A 15,390-nucleotide genomic window follows, 5' to 3' on the forward strand; every position below is an offset into this window, starting at 1 on the left:
TTACGCTCGAAATGGTTTCCTGTAACGTCGTCACTAGGTGGTCGCAAGTTGAGACCCTCATGTGCTCCGTCCCACACAGTCGACACAAGACTGGTCGTTGAAAGATCGAGAACTCCGCCGGCACCGTGCCTTGATCCATGAGCGTCCTCACCACACCAACATTGCTCGGTTGCCCCCAGCCCTCATTGTGTCTCACAAGTATTGCTGGAGCCGGTCAAACAGCCGCTTCGACCTTTAGCTTGTCTTTCATAGCCCAACTCGTTGCCGAGTGCCTTCATTTTTGTTGCCGGGGTTCTCCCTCTCAAGAAACATTGCGTTTGGGTTACAATGGGCGTCGACGCTCTGCAGATGCGAGCCCTGGAGACTCTTCCAAGCGAGAATCGGCCCAAAGACCTGTGTGAACAGCAGCCGCAGGACAGCACCAGCGACCTCAAGTCCGTCGCAGTACCGCCGCCATCGTTCAACAAGTGGCTGGCCACGGCTGTCGCCGAGGAGGAAGCAGCCAGCAAGATTCAGCTCTTCTTACGGTACTGTCTGAAACTGCAGCGATCAGGCAATGAGTCGGTGCAGCGTACTGTGTCCACAGTGTCCTCGCTCGATTCGCTTCCCACACTGGGGGAGCAAGATGAAGACCATTTGCAGTACGAGATTTTGCTGTGGTATGGCTCCAGTGTTGGCTCCGTGATCTTCAAGTCGTGCGATATTACTGGTTATCCGTGTGTCGAAGTGGCGGAGGGTAACGACTCTTTGCCGGGGATGTGGAATCTCCGCGAAGGCGATTTCCTCATTTCTATCAACGATCGTAGCACCAGACGCTCCGACGTGCCGTTTGACGCGGTGATGCAGATTGTGGACAGCGGCGTGCGGCCAGCCGTGCTTCGGCTGCGCAGACCGGCATCACATGAGCTGCAGAGTCTCACAAAGAGACCGCGACGTCCGTCGATAGTGCGCACCGACCGACAAAGAAGCCGAGAGCGGCTGGAGAGGTCCTTGAGCTACATTATTTGGAGAGAAGAAGACGGCCCACTTGGAATTAGCTTAAAGCCCGAACAGGGCAAGTCTTACCCGGTGGTCCAGGACATGAACAAGTCTGGCGTAGCTGGCCGCGGTGGGAAGCACAACAAAGTGAGTGTAGGCGATCAGCTGCTGACTATCAATCACTACGACGTCTTCCGCTTGGGTTTTGAGAAGATGTGCCAGGTCATGAAGGTTGCCCCCAAGCCACTCGTGCTCACGTTTCGTCGAACGTCACCGGAACCTATGGAACCTCGCAGCCTCGATCTGTAAAAGGATGTTTCCATTTGTCTCTAGAGGCGGCCAGATGGAAAGCGTCTCACTTCTAAGTATTTTGCTCGTCGTTGCTTCTCGAAAAGTCGAGTGATATCTGTTAGTCCTTCGTGTTGCATGCGCCAGCAATGCATGTATTTATTTATCGACCATAATGAAACAATTCATAATCTTTGCAAGCTTTACAAATAATTAGTGGCTCGAAACGGCCTTAGTTACTAGCTCTACTTGTTGTTGAAGGCAAACTGGCAGCTTGGCTTCGACAGCTCACTCCCCGAAACAGATTATGACGGCAGTCATGTTGTCCATGGATCCTTGCGCCTTAGCCTCGTCTAACAGCATTTTGCCAATGGTGATGGACTTCTCGCCCTGCGCGAGGCGCTTGGAGACAAATTCTGTCAATTCTTCGTCGCAGAAGACGTCTGTGACGCCGTCGCTCACCAAAACAAGGAAAGCGTCATCCGACGCAATCTCCAATGATGCGATATGCGGTGCACTCGTGATAAACTTCTTCTCGTCTGCCTGGCCCAGAGCACGCGTGACGGAAATGGAGCCGGCCACACGCTTGTTGACAATGATACCATTGAGCGCGCGGATTCGCTTGATCTCATCCACATTCGTAGCCTTGTGGTCAACAGATAGCCGCGACGTCTGGCCGTCGCAGTAGAAAATGGCACGGGAATCGCCAACATTGGCCATGTGGAAGGTCGTACGACCATTGTACTTGCGGATAAGGCAGGTGACGGCCGTGGAGCCGCTCTCAGACGACTCGTCGAAGTCCTCGAGCTCCTTGTCAAGTGACGAAAAGGCCTGGGCATAGCAGCTCTCGATCTCGGCGTTACTTAATACATCCGCCTCCACATCAGAGCAATCATCCATACTGCTGGTAGATGTAACGTTGCTGCGGTTGCTACTACTAGTACTTTCAGCATCGGAAGATCGTCTTCTCTTAGCGCTGTATTTGTCTTGCATGAGCTCCGCCAGCTTTTGGTGGAAGTATTTGGCGGCATACTTAGCGCAAAAGTCTCCTCCATGACCGTCGTAAACGCCGAAGAAAGAGCTAACGGCCGGATCGTCCGGAAAGGCAGTGTACTTGGGGATAGCGACACACTCGTCCTCCATATGCTTCCTAAATTGACTGTTCTGTGTGGATACCGCCGCGTAGTCGCGCACCACAGGGCTAGGCAGGTATTGGTCGGTTGGTTCCCAACTACGGCTTGAGAGATTTAGTCGCCGTCTTCGTTCCTGTGTGACGGATGACGCCACAGCCTCCAATTGTTCGCGATCGTCATCGACTCGACGAGTCCGGAAACATGGCGGTGAAAGTGCATCCGCGGACGAGGAGCTGGTAATTTTGCTGCGCCTGTCGGTCATCTGATGGAACTTGTTGTGGTGTGGGCCGCGGCTGTGGTCGCGAGAGCAAGAGATCCCCATTACGTATCGCCAGCACCGCGGGGGAAAGCGCGGCCTGTCGTGATGGACGGCAGGTGGAAGAACGTGGTGATATATGCTGCGTCAAGCAACGGGGAACGGCGCCGCAGCGAGCGGAGCAGCCGAAGAGATAATGAATGACCTGACGCCTCACCTCACTGGAAATAATAGGGCTAGGGGTTCGGTTTATTTGATTTATTTCGTCGGGGCGATTGCCCGAGAGAGTAGAAGGGGCTCTTGGCCACTGCGACCTTTGCTGACATGCTGGGTCGGCCCAGTGGGTCCGATCGGCTGAACTTGGCGTGAAACGACGGCAAGGAGCATTGGCGACGATAAGTATTGAGCGTGTACATGTAGATGCAGGTGGCCAAGGAGAGGATATCACCACCAACGCCGATCGGTTTGCCGCAAATCGCCTTTTGATGATGGCACACTTCATCCTTTATCGCGGTGCTGTTGGTACTTTACAGTCCATGTATTGCAAATTGTATCGGCAGTAAGTACTACTGTACATGTATTAATACCAGGTTTTAATAATTCTACAGTAGAAGTATTTGTAAACTGTTGTTGGTACATGAAAAAGCAAAACAAAAATAAATGCATGCCGCCTGCATGCATTTATTTTTGTTATGCTTTTTGCAATACGTAATGAGCGATTCCAGGCTGAACGATGCATCGAGGGGTAGGATGGTTGAATCAACACCGCCAGACTGGCAGGATTACTTCAACATCCCTGTGTCGATGCACTAAGCCCCGTTTAACATTGCCCAACGGTGTTTGCTGCGGTGGGCCCTCCCGAACGCACATACGTATATGAGCGTCCATAGGCCTTATGGACATTTCGAACACGAACACGGAGGACCCTCGCGTCCAAATTAAGCCTTAAAATTAAAGGCCCATTTCTAATTAATACTTCGAAGTATAAATTAAAACTTAAGTATGCTTAGCTAGCCTGAATTCGACCAGCAATTTGTTAGGACGAATCTTCAGACGGGAAGCAAGTAGCGCGACTCGCTACAGGGCTTACTGTGTTGTCATAACTACAGTGCCGTTCTCGTATGATAATTGCACGCAAAGCACCGTAGACGTGTACATGCGAGAGAGAGAAATTTGCCTTCTATTTCGACGTGTACATCTTTAAATGTATTAATACAGCTCTAAAATTTCTACGTGTACGAATCCACAGTACAGCACCCCATAAACTTTCGGATGTGATGATCCTGAATCCAAATTAACCAAAAATTGTAAGCTAAAATCTAGTTTATTTGCAAATCCTATATGGTCCACCACCGCGAAAACGGGGTGCAGTACTGTACTACCGGTAACGTAACTGCTTAAAAAGATGGACTCTGAGAGTAGCACTGTGACTTACACGGTAACGATTCTGTACATGTACATATACATGTATTAATACCGTAGATTCACTCGGAGAGTAGCACTGCGACTAACAGATTGGCTGCTTGGGCACTTCATGCGCGGCGCATCGCCTTCAGAAGGCAAAGCACTGAAGAAAACGTCCCTCCGCGCGATCATGAGAATCTGAAGACTCCTCGTGAGGAGCGGGTAAACCGGTAAACCGAGTGGTGACGTAGGGTTCGTCACGGGGGGATTATTCTCCATGTGTCGATCGCTTCTAAGAGTAGGAGCCATTTAAATGTAAATACACTTAAATGTCAACTTTAGGAAACTAAATAGGAAGTAACGTAAACACGTAAGTGCCGGGCAAAAGGCCGCGACAGGACTGCGGTGTCTGGCGAGGCTGCTCTTCTCTGCTGCTCTCTGGTGAGCGGCAGGCGTCAAAACGCAAAGTGTGGAGCAGCCTCCGCCAGAACGCCGCTGTACCGCAAAAGTAGATTAGTATACAAATAGCAAATAAGTCAATACTAAACTCTAGATAAATGCACTCTCGTTTGAGTACACCATCTTGGCAGCGCACAGCCAACGATGTCCTTGTGCATACAGTCCTTGGTATAGTCCTTCGCCATTGCACGCATGTGTACTCAGTGTAGCCGGTTGTAGTGCAGCCGCAAGCTGCACTGCCAGGCGCATGAGTGTCCTTGGGATGTGTCTTTGCGGACACTGGCAGTGGACGGTGGCTCGTAGATGGGGGCACCGGACACTGGCAGACTGCAATGCACTGGCGCTCGACACGCAGGTAAGTTTTATAGCTCACATACCGACCAACTAGACATGAGCATGAGCAAGCAGTGCTGCGTCACATTGTGTCACAGGCCGAACTGGCCCAGGACTAGCCTAGCCAACCCACTGCTTGTCACAAAATTAAAAAAAAAATAATGTGCCGTGCAAAATGGGACGATGGACGCCTACAATGACTTGGCAATCGATCGATTGGACACAGCGGCTTTATTGTTACTGCTGCTCGCACTGGACAATCACGTGGGCAATCATCAGAGCTGGATCCGCCTCTGATGATTTTCTACCTGCAAAGAACGGGTCGTTGCGCTGAGCAAGTGCGTGGTACGCTAAGTACTGTACATGATACACAGTGGTTCACAGGCCTTCCGAATAATACATTGCAGTGAAAATAAAATGGAAATATTAGTATGGAATAATTTACTTTTCAGTTATAATGAAAATTTTCAGTAACATATTTCCGGTATCGTCATAAATTATTTGTAGCCCATGCTTCACAAAACTGCCCAATCCCAGCTAAGCAAAACTGAGAGCCAACCACTGTTTGGTTGGTTGGCAAGTCCTTGGGCGTGCATCGAGCTCAGTCCTCCTCATTTTCCGATTCACCATGTCTTTGACAGCTCCCTTCACTAACAAGCAAGTCGGTGACTTCTTCTTCAAGCCCGTTCTTGACAACCAGGATGAGCCGACGGGATATTTTCGCTGTCGCTGCTCCAAGATTCGCAAACAAGACAGTAAAGCTGGCTACACTAACCTGATAAGCCACATTCGCGCACAACACTCCAGCTATGCAGTCGACATTGCCAGCAGTGGGCGTGCCAGTGGCACCCTGATTGGGTTCGTGGACAAGAAGAGTCAAGTCATCTACAGCTGGATTGACTGGATTGTGAAATGCAATCTCCCATTCAGCTATTCTCGACAACGGGACGGTGGCTAAATATGCTGCTGTACCCACGATCTCACCAGAGACAGCTGAGAAGTACATGGGCTTGGTAGTGAAAGCGCTGGAGAGCTACATTTCAGGCATTCTCCCTAAACAATTTGGCATTGTTTGGGATGGATGTTTGTTTCAATCGGAGCATTATGTGGCAGTTTTTGGGGTCTTCGGCCATGACAGCAAGATGGAGAAGATCCTGCTCGCCATGGCTCCTCTTGTGGATGATGACATCGTGGACCATTCTGCTCCTGCTCACATTTCTTTTCTCCAAGCAGTGTTGGGCTACTTTGGCCGAGCGCTGGCTGACGTGCTGTACATCGTCGCGGACAACTGTCCCACGAATGGGTCCATCGCTGCAATCATGAAGGTTCCTTTCGTGGGATGTGCGAGCCACCGCCTTAACTTGGCTGTCATGAAGTACATGAAGAGCTATGAGGATCTGCTGGACAAAGTCCAGCTCTTGATGCGTAAATTACGCAGTCTAAACGCTTCGGCTAGTTTGCGGTGAGTGCAGAATGTATTTTTTGTATTTTCGGTAATTTATCTAATTGGATTTTGTTTTGGTAAAATTTAGAAAAAAACCAAGTTGAGGCCAGTTCTCCGTCAAACAACACGGTGGCCGTCAACGTTTAACATGGTCCGACGCTATTTTGATTTAAAGATGCAATTAATGCCATGGATGACGCCACGACGGCGCTGATGCCGTCGCGGCGCGAAATAAACCAGCTGAGGGGGCTTCTTGAATCCTCCTCGAAGAAGCTCCAAAGTGCCGACGGGCTGTCACTTCTCGACGTACGAGACACTTTCGACGCGCTGATCACCGAACATCCTGGTGTCGAGGGGTACCTGGGTTCGGACGCAGGTATCGTCCAGCAACCTGAGTTCGAGGATGCCTGTGTTACCGTGCTCACCGGAAAGGCTGATAATCTCACGGAGTCTCAGCGCTCACTGCTCTTACCGTTCGCTTCTCGCGTTGCGACGCCACAATTGTCGGAGGGCAAGAAGCTTGAGTTTGCGGACCGAGCGCTCAAGAAACGCAAACTACAACGTGAGACGCCTTGTGAGTACCCAGAAATTGCGGTAATCCCGCCGACTTCCAACATGTGCGAGCGGGTTTTTAGTCAAACCAAACATGTCATGGGAAACCATCGCCAAGGACTGCTCCCTATCAACCTCGAGATAATACTGTTTCTGAAGGTAAATCGCCACCTTTGGAATGTGAAAACCGTCGCCGATGTCGTTAATGCATCCAGATGAGATGTATCTTGACAGTAGTGGTGTGATATTGCTCTAACCATAACAATTACGTATTTTTTAATATCAAATGTTTCCCTGCAAGTACTGATTTCACGAAAAGGCAAGAATCTCATTGCAGTTGTATTATCGGAAGGCCTGGTGGCTCATCATTGGTGAGCCACTTGGCGATCTGTCTGTGTTGATGAACGGACCTTTTGCACTTGACATAACAATAATAGGTATCTGACGCAGCTAAAAACAACGGTCTAAAAGATAGAACCGCTATATATGGATGGATGAAGCTGAAGACTGACATCGTAGATGCGTGTAAAAGAGGTCTAAAGTGCACCCTTCACTCTAATTAGTCGTGCTTCGAAATTAGTCGTGCATCGTACTAAAGTACACCCTTCACTCTAATTAGCCGTGCTTCGCAATTAGTCGTGCATCGTACTTAAGATATTATTTAGGGTAACATAACCATAATTAGTCATGCACCACAAATAATCGTGCACCATAATTAGACGTGCACCATAAATAATCATTCCTGTGATGGCCAGCAGTCCTCAACTCGGCGAGCAAGCTGCTCAAGCCGTGCCACAGCAAAATAAATGTCCGAAGGAGGTCGCACACTGCAGGTTGTTGCTGTCGCTGACCGCGAGCGATGTGTGCAATGGATGGAAGGAGACATGATTGAAAATGGTGAAAAAGGCCTCCCTGGGCGAGCCATTGCACAATTTCCTACTCTTTTTCGCTCCGCTGACCGTCGTGTCAACCTAAACAAGGCAAGAGATTGGTGGAAAAAGCGCTCCTCGCTTCATCTAGCACTAGAAGCGCAAGGACAGCATAAGTACGCAAGAACGGCGCGCGGCGGTCGACACCAGCTCATTCACTAGGCTCTCTCGGGTCGTGGCCGCAAGATAGACGGTCATTGGGAATGGCTCTACCCTCAGCTTTTTACCGAGTTTGAGAGGCTTAGACGTGCAGGTGTCAAGCTATCTTCCCGTCTACTTATGGACATGGCTACAGCTACGATTGAAGATTCTACTCACCCGCTCTACAACACAGCTTTTAAGTTTAACGGCAAGTCTTTTCCTGTACTTATTTCCCTAAGACGCATTCAAGATTGTACAGAGCGTTATAATATCGTGTACAGAAAGTTAAAAGGCAAAAAACAAGTCAGTGATGCCAAAATGGCACAGATCGAGCAGTCGATTGCTCGGCACTTGGGTCAGCTGAAAAGGCTTTTCGATGATGAACAGATGGACCCTGACGAGCAGTACAATATGGACGAAAGTCACTTTGTCATAGATCTAGATGACGGTAAGACCCTCTACTTTCGTGGTGCAGATAAAGTTAAATACCGTAGCATTGTTTTAGGTACGAAGAACTGATTTAACCATGTTTTAGTATATGCGTCACTTGAAAATTATCTAAGTACTGACCTTATATTATTTTATAAAATAGGTGGTGAAGGTATAACGATGTGTCTTAATTAAGAGTGGTGCTAATGCCAAACTCCTCTGCCCAATGCTGATCTTCAAGAACGCCAAGTCGAACTATCCTATTCAAGGCCTCCCGGATTGCGTTAATGGGGTCTGCTATCGTACATCCCCGAGTGCGTTCATCAACAATCGCATCATGGTTGAATGGCTGCGCGAGACGCGCAGTTGGGGTCCAGCAGACCCGTTCGCCAAAGAACGCCAGTTATGGCTCGATAACGCACGTGGACATGCAGGTGAAGAGATGCAGAAGGTTGCACGCGAGCTGCGAGCACGCGCGCGCTTTTTTCCGCCGAACACCAGCGGATCGCTTTCCATTTCATCGAATCAAGGTGCACTGGCGGAACCTATGTGAGCGTCGCAATATGGAGGCTATTAGACGGGGGGAGTGGATGCAAGGCGCAAAGTCAAGCGGGGCACTTGCCAATCCTGGAAAGCGTTTCTTCTTAGAAACAGCGGCAGAGTGTATTCGCCTCGTCAATGCTGAAAAAGACGAGAAAGGAGTGAACTGGGCAGAAACGTCGATGGTGTTATGCGGGCTAGATGTGGGCAACAACGGTAAGTGGGAGGCAAATCAGCTAAGTAAGTCGTTGCACGATATCATTTCGAGATGCAGTGAGGATTCCAGTACAGGATATCAGTAGGCTACTGCGAGTGCATCAGTGTAATAAAAAGCTTAATGTGGACTTTCAAAATCACCAACCGAACTTCGATACCCCTCTCTGAAAAACTTTTAAAGTCCCACTCTAAAAATCTATTTCACATTCGTATGCATTATTCAAGGCGCAGCTAAGCAAAGAGCGCCAAGAATCAATGGACCCGGCGGTCAGCCAATCCAGCACTGAAGATTGCCTGGAGCAACAGGAGGTCAGGAGACTTATCCGTGACGCAATGAATAAGAAAGTCTTTCCCTCTGCTGCTCAGTACCCCGAGGATTTACGTGATGACTCCCTTCTTTCTTCGCTCTTTACGTGGCCTGTTATCGTATGGGTTTCTGAGTGCCTAAGTGCAGCCAAAGTCCCCCACTGTCTCATGCCAGGGTGCTCATGCTCGCCACGTGTGAAGGAGTATAAGCAGAGAGCAGTTGAAGACACGTGGAAACGAAGTGTCATCTACTCTACGTCAAGTACCAGTGTACCGGCGAGAACCAGGGCTATTTTTCGACTGTGACGGCTGATTATATACAGAGTGAAGTCCATTTACTTATGCACTTTTCTTTTGTGCTGACCAAGAAAGGAGGATTCTCTAAGGTGCTACTGGAGTTAGTTCACGAGGGTAGGACAACTCCTCACGGTTTTTCTAGTACAACCAAACACATTCGTTGCTGCCGTGAGAGGCGGTACAACAAGCTACTCTGTTTTTTTGCTGATCAAGTCGGTTAGCATCAGCTGAACAACTGAACTTATTTAGCACCAGGTCCGCCTTCAGTTGGTCAATATTGTGGAAGGCAAAACCGGTCGGAGCCGAGACGATGTCTGCAGCCTGTATGCAATCAACAGCTATCTACTGTGCGTTATGTGAGCAGATGGTGAGCTCGTTAAAGGTGCGAAAGGCTCTTAGCGTGGACCATTTAGTAAAATCTTGTACACGACTTAAAGTGTGGCCTGGGGGATCGGGCCAAAGCGAGAGCGTGTCGGATGCGAAGATGTTGCTGCTGTTTCAAAATGAGATAGGCCAGATCGTCGGGCGGCGTCTGACGCGCTCAGAAAATCACGACAAGATGCGGGAGCTACTGCAACACGTGAAGGGTGCTTTTACTGAAGAATACTCACAATACGTTGTCAGCGACAATGCCAACGCAATTCGTAACTTAGTGTCGAGTGTATCCGGAGACGCTGTCGGGGTTCGGGAAGACCTATTTCACGTAATCTAGCGACTCACTGACAAAGTCAAGAACAAATCATCGAAAAAGGTACTATCAAATCAGCTTCACGACGCCATATTCGCAGTTTACGGGGTTCTGCGCGAGCCTGCAAAGATATCGGCTCGATTTCAAAGTGCTGTGGACTCCGTAGCGAGAGCAGACGAGGTGGTCGAGGATGGCATGGTGGCGCTGCGTTAGCTCTTCGCGTGGCATAGAGGTTGCACTTATCTCGCTCTTGTCAGTGAGGAAGTGCAAAACTGGCGCAAATCTCGACTGAATCTTCCACTACAGACTTCGTCTCTCCCAAACATGTTCTAATCGAAGCGATGTTTCGATCGTAGCTCGCGCCTTGACCTGCCACGTAAAGCCCGTTGGAAATGGACACCACTGCCTTCCGTAGTAACCCGCCTGGAGCTCCGTCGCCATGTTCCGAGACGCTGTTCAGCACAAAGCTTGGATGGATAGTAATGTTTGGTCTACGTATCTACGTACCGTAATGCTACCATGCATCATGGATAATCCCGTACTTCTCGTCGACAACCTAGAGTGCCACGTATCGGATGAATTTAAGGGAATCGTGCAGATATCAACTGCAGTGAATCCCAATGGCAAGGAAGTGTGAAAAGCAATCTGAAGCATATCAAGTGTGAAGACCTCTACGTTGGCGAACACGTATTTAGAGAGGGTGGTGGCAAAGATGTTCGCGTGGTGTCTACAAACCAGCTCGAAGGGTTTCACTCCACTCTTAAGAAGATGCTTGGTCGGTCTGTGTCGGTCGATGTTGGCCTACGTATTCTCAACGTTTTATTTTGCGGCATAACTTGAAGGTTGGACTAACTACGGGCGAAATCCGCTGATGCACGCCGATATTCTCACACTTGCGCAGACTGCAACTTTGTGTCGTGAAGTAATTGCAGAGACGCCGCAGCTGGAGTTCGTCACCCAGCTAATATCGGAACCTCTGCGCCAACCAGCGTACCGATCATCTAAATCCCTTGATTGTGCATTCGAACAGTGGCGTCAAAAATATGTGACAGCTCGCGTTGATACGCTGGGTGTGGAGGCCAATCTGGATCATAGCCGACAGCGCAATGATAGCATTAACCCCTTGGACGCGAAGGGGTGACAGGGATAGGCTAAACAAAATCCTTATACCCTCCCGGAGGGTATAAGGATTTTACTTGATTAAAGTAAGACATATTTTAGCGAAGAAGTTGAACGCACCTTTTTTGACGAGATTGTTGCTAAGCTCTTCGGTGATTATTCTGGTATAGGGGCTTGGTATGATCTGCGGAAAAAAATCCCCCAATCAACTGTTTGCCAGTCTATTTATGCAACTCCGACATTTAGAGACCAGCAGGAGAGGCCACTCATTGACCACCGTATCAACGCAGCACAAAGATAGCGATGGCTGGCAGGACGGACACGACAGAGCGCCCCAAGAGAGACTAACAGGGGCATTGGCAACTACGTAGAAGGTGTTCTTAGCAAGATGAGTGACTTATTTGTGCTACCATGTGTTGTAATGCAGCTATATGTATTTCCCTACGGCTTAGCTAGGCTACGATCGCGAATATGACTTGCTTTTGGAGCGAACAGGCCATTCTGCCACAGGATGTGCCATATCTGGGCACAGGTCATGCCCTCGTTTGCTTGGTGTCCCCGCACCTTGTTGCAGAGTGTCACCTGCCCCTTCTTGCCTTCGGAGCACTTCGCGCAATAGAATGTAGACGTTCCACCCCTCTTCTTGCCTGTCGGTTTGTAGTAGGAGCAGACCTTGCATTGCCTTTGGCGCAAACGATGGACACCGTTGTTTAAACGGGTGTCGGTAGTTTGGACGAGGGAATGGTCACCTTGGATAGCGATAGGTTTTTCACGCACTACAGCCGTAGGCTCAGTCGAAATCCCTGCCTCCGTAAAGGATGACTCCGTCTCCTGAATGAGCTGTCTGTGTAGAGTTGTCAAGAAAGAGTAGTGTGACATCTTCTTCTTGCGTTCCTTCTCCCAGACGTGAGCGTGTACAATGTAGGCGCTCACCACCGCCATGTTGACCACTCCAAGAAACAGGCTTTTGTAGTATTTCTGGAATCTGTTGTTCGGGACAGCATTAGATGTTTTTCATAAGCTGACATGAACAGCACATCACTCACCTTGTCGCCAACTGCATAGAGTATGACTGGAGTCGCAACTGGTCGTGGCGATCAACGCCGCCCATGTAGCGTTGATATTCATCAACCAAACCTGGACACGGCACCGTTGACACCGCTCCATTCTTCTCCCTCCGTTGCACCGTTGTCGATGCCGCGGTAACTTGAGACGACAGGAAATACACCGAACGGTTGTCTACCCAGCCGACAGCAGCAAGCCCCGGATTACTCTTCGCTACGGCCATCCTGAAAGAGCCTCGCTTGCACGTGGCTGGTCGTTTCTTGAATGGATACTCTACGGCTTTGCACCAACCCTTTCGATTTGTCTGGATTGTGCCTACGTAGTTGAATCCCATGGTACGGAGCTGTTGTGCCACGGGAATCGACGTGTAGAAGCGATCAGCAATTACAACACGGCGTCCCGAATATGGAAGTCCCCGGAATACACACGCCACATTTCGTACAGCTGCAGCTGGTCTGCTCTTTGTATCCATTGCCTGTGCACCATCGACATCGAATTTCCTGCCAATATCAACTTCCACTCTAACACGTTGCCGTACCCATGACCCGTCAGCATAACCTCGAAAATAAAAGATGACAGCGTCAGCTTACCTTTTGCAGTATCCTGATTCCGCGCAGCACGTCATCACACACTTGGTACCCCATTTGTGGGGTTTATCCTTCAAGTATTGACGAGTCGGATTCTGGTGGTTCGTCGATGGCAGCATACCTTCGTCAATATCCACACGAGAGCCGAGAACGTAGCCTTCTTTGAATGTCTTCTCCACCGTTAACAAGGCTGGTCTGATTTTCCATGCACGATCACTAGCTGCTCCAGGGTCCTTATTGTCCGAGAAATGAAGAAATCTCGTAATGTCTCGAAACCGATCTCGTGACATCACTTTGCCGAATGTTCCAGCGGGAATCAGGCCGTCTTCAGCTGTAGACCAGTGCATCACAAAGTCTTACGCGGATTCAAAGTGTGCGCTAATATCAAACCAATCCATTGAACAATTTCATGCGGCGCAATCCTCTCAAATCGCTCCAACTTTCTGCGCAACTTGTCTATACTCTTTTGTGGTCGATGGGTCACTTGTGCCTCTTTCGCGACAACCTTTTTCAGGAGAGCGTCAAACGTCTGCTCCCAGTAGCGATGTGTCTCGCGCGCAACGTGCCTCCAGAACGCCCTCGGCAGGAAGTAGAAGAACAGGGAAAGTGGTGATTTGGCCGATGCCAAGACATCTTTCGACGGTCCACAGTAACCTTCGTACATTTTGTCAACTTCCGGGTCGTCGACAATGTCCGCAACCTCATTTTCAGGGTACACGGTCCATCCTTGAGCCGCCATATCAGCTAATTGGTTGTCGTCGAAGACTTCGGATGACCCTGTCAGCATAAATTCCAATTAATAAACTTACTTTGTCATCACAACACACAACGTCTTTCAACATACCTTCCACTGCCATATGTAGCCGTTCCAACTCGGCCTCGTTCAACAAACCGGCAATTCGCCTTGATTCGGCAACAACCGATTCGTCAACAAGAGATTCGTCTTCATCGTCTGTGTCCAGCATATCTGCAGCACCGACTGAATCTTCGCCCTCTCCATCCGACTTGATGCTCTTCTCGACCTCGCCGAGGACGAGATTAGGATCACTTGGCTCTGCGTCAGCAAACCCAAGGTGCTCGAAATGAGTCTCTACAGTAGCTGGAACCCGAAGCGAAGCGACTTCTGTGTCCACTCCACCCTCATTATCCTCTCGATCATCACGTTCGGCTACTGAATTCTGCGCAACTTCTTCGTCTTCATCATCCCCTTCCGATTCAACAGCGTTTGGGTCGTCTTCGTATTCACTTTCCGAGCCATCACCGGAGTGACCGTCAACGTCGTTTTGGGTGTCAGCACGTTCTGCCGATTAGAAACACAATCGCGTCAACATAATTTTTCAAGTCAGCGTAAAAAAATCAGTATATACCTTCCGTGTCAGCATATCGGGGGTTGACTTGGTCAGCATTACCTGAAAACCATTTGTGTTCTTGTCAGCATTGTATTCAAGTCAGCATATGCGCAAAACCACATACCTTCCGTGTCAGCATTAAGGTGGTGTTCTGGTTCGGCGGCAGGTTGATCCGGAGCCTCTACCTCTTTGCCGTCCCTGTCTAAACATTCTCCAAGTTAGAACCAGCTGTAGACACCACACATCAACATACGAACATACCTTGAGCATTGGCATCACCCCAAATGTTTGTGAACGAAGACAACCGGCGGCGTCGCACTGTGGCTTCTTCTGCTTCTTGCTTTTTCGTCTTCTTCATCTTATTGGGCGTTTGCCGTTTTTCACTCTTCTTGTCTGCAGAGTTACAAGGCCCCCACCGTCTTTGAACGTTTCTTCGGTGGCTGTTCCCTGCTTGTAGTATCTGCTCTCTTGGCTGAGGTCTTTGGTGTACTTGAGACCGAAGATGGTAAAGGCTCTGCACCAAAAACACACAAAACGTCATCATAAAGCACGAAACATGTTTGAAGTGCGCATACGCTTACCGAGTGGAACTGCATTGGGACGCACCATGATGTTGGTGAGATTGAGGCGGACGCACAGGTCCTTGTCCGCCTTTACGTGCGCAAGCAACGCATCTTCGCCGTTGAAGAAGTCCACTCCCTGCTTGCCGCCCCGAATCTTGCAGCCAGGCTTCAAATAGTTAGAGCTACAGCAATATATAATCAAAGTTAGTAGGGATAACCGCATCAATATCATAACACTTACTGTATCTGTAACCCTTTTGCTGGTTTCCATGTCCACCCTTCCTTGCGCAGTAGCGGCCACACAACTTTGAAAT

General features: G+C 49.4%; 3 protein-coding genes across 3 annotated transcripts; 2 read left to right on the top strand and 1 right to left on the bottom strand.

Moving 5' to 3' along the window:
• Positions 1 to 266: 266 nt before the first annotated feature.
• PITG_12123 (sporangia induced myosin-like protein) lies at positions 267 to 1,287 on the top strand (the record flags this gene model as incomplete). Its single annotated transcript, XM_002900701.1, has 1 exon — positions 267 to 1,287. One exon carries the CDS (start codon positions 328 to 330, stop codon positions 1,285 to 1,287), a length of 960 nt encoding a protein of 319 aa, XP_002900747.1.
• Positions 1,288 to 1,456: 169 nt separating this feature from the next.
• Positions 1,457 to 2,812, bottom strand: PITG_12124 (protein phosphatase 2C, putative; the record flags this gene model as incomplete). Its single annotated transcript, XM_002900702.1, has 1 exon — positions 1,457 to 2,812. One exon carries the CDS (start codon positions 2,719 to 2,721, stop codon positions 1,555 to 1,557), a length of 1,167 nt encoding a protein of 388 aa, XP_002900748.1.
• Positions 2,813 to 8,572: 5,760 nt separating this feature from the next.
• PITG_12126 (uncharacterized protein) lies at positions 8,573 to 9,188 on the top strand (the record flags this gene model as incomplete). Its single annotated transcript, XM_002900703.1, has 2 exons — positions 8,573 to 8,780; positions 8,848 to 9,188. 2 exons carry the CDS (start codon positions 8,573 to 8,575, stop codon positions 9,186 to 9,188), a joined length of 549 nt encoding a protein of 182 aa, XP_002900749.1.
• Positions 9,189 to 15,390: the final 6,202 nt, after the last annotated feature.

Source organism: Phytophthora infestans, genomic scaffold (assembly GCF_000142945.1).
Source record: "Phytophthora infestans T30-4 supercont1.24 genomic scaffold, whole genome shotgun sequence".
Lineage (NCBI taxonomy): Eukaryota > Oomycota > Peronosporomycetes > Peronosporales > Peronosporaceae > Phytophthora > Phytophthora infestans.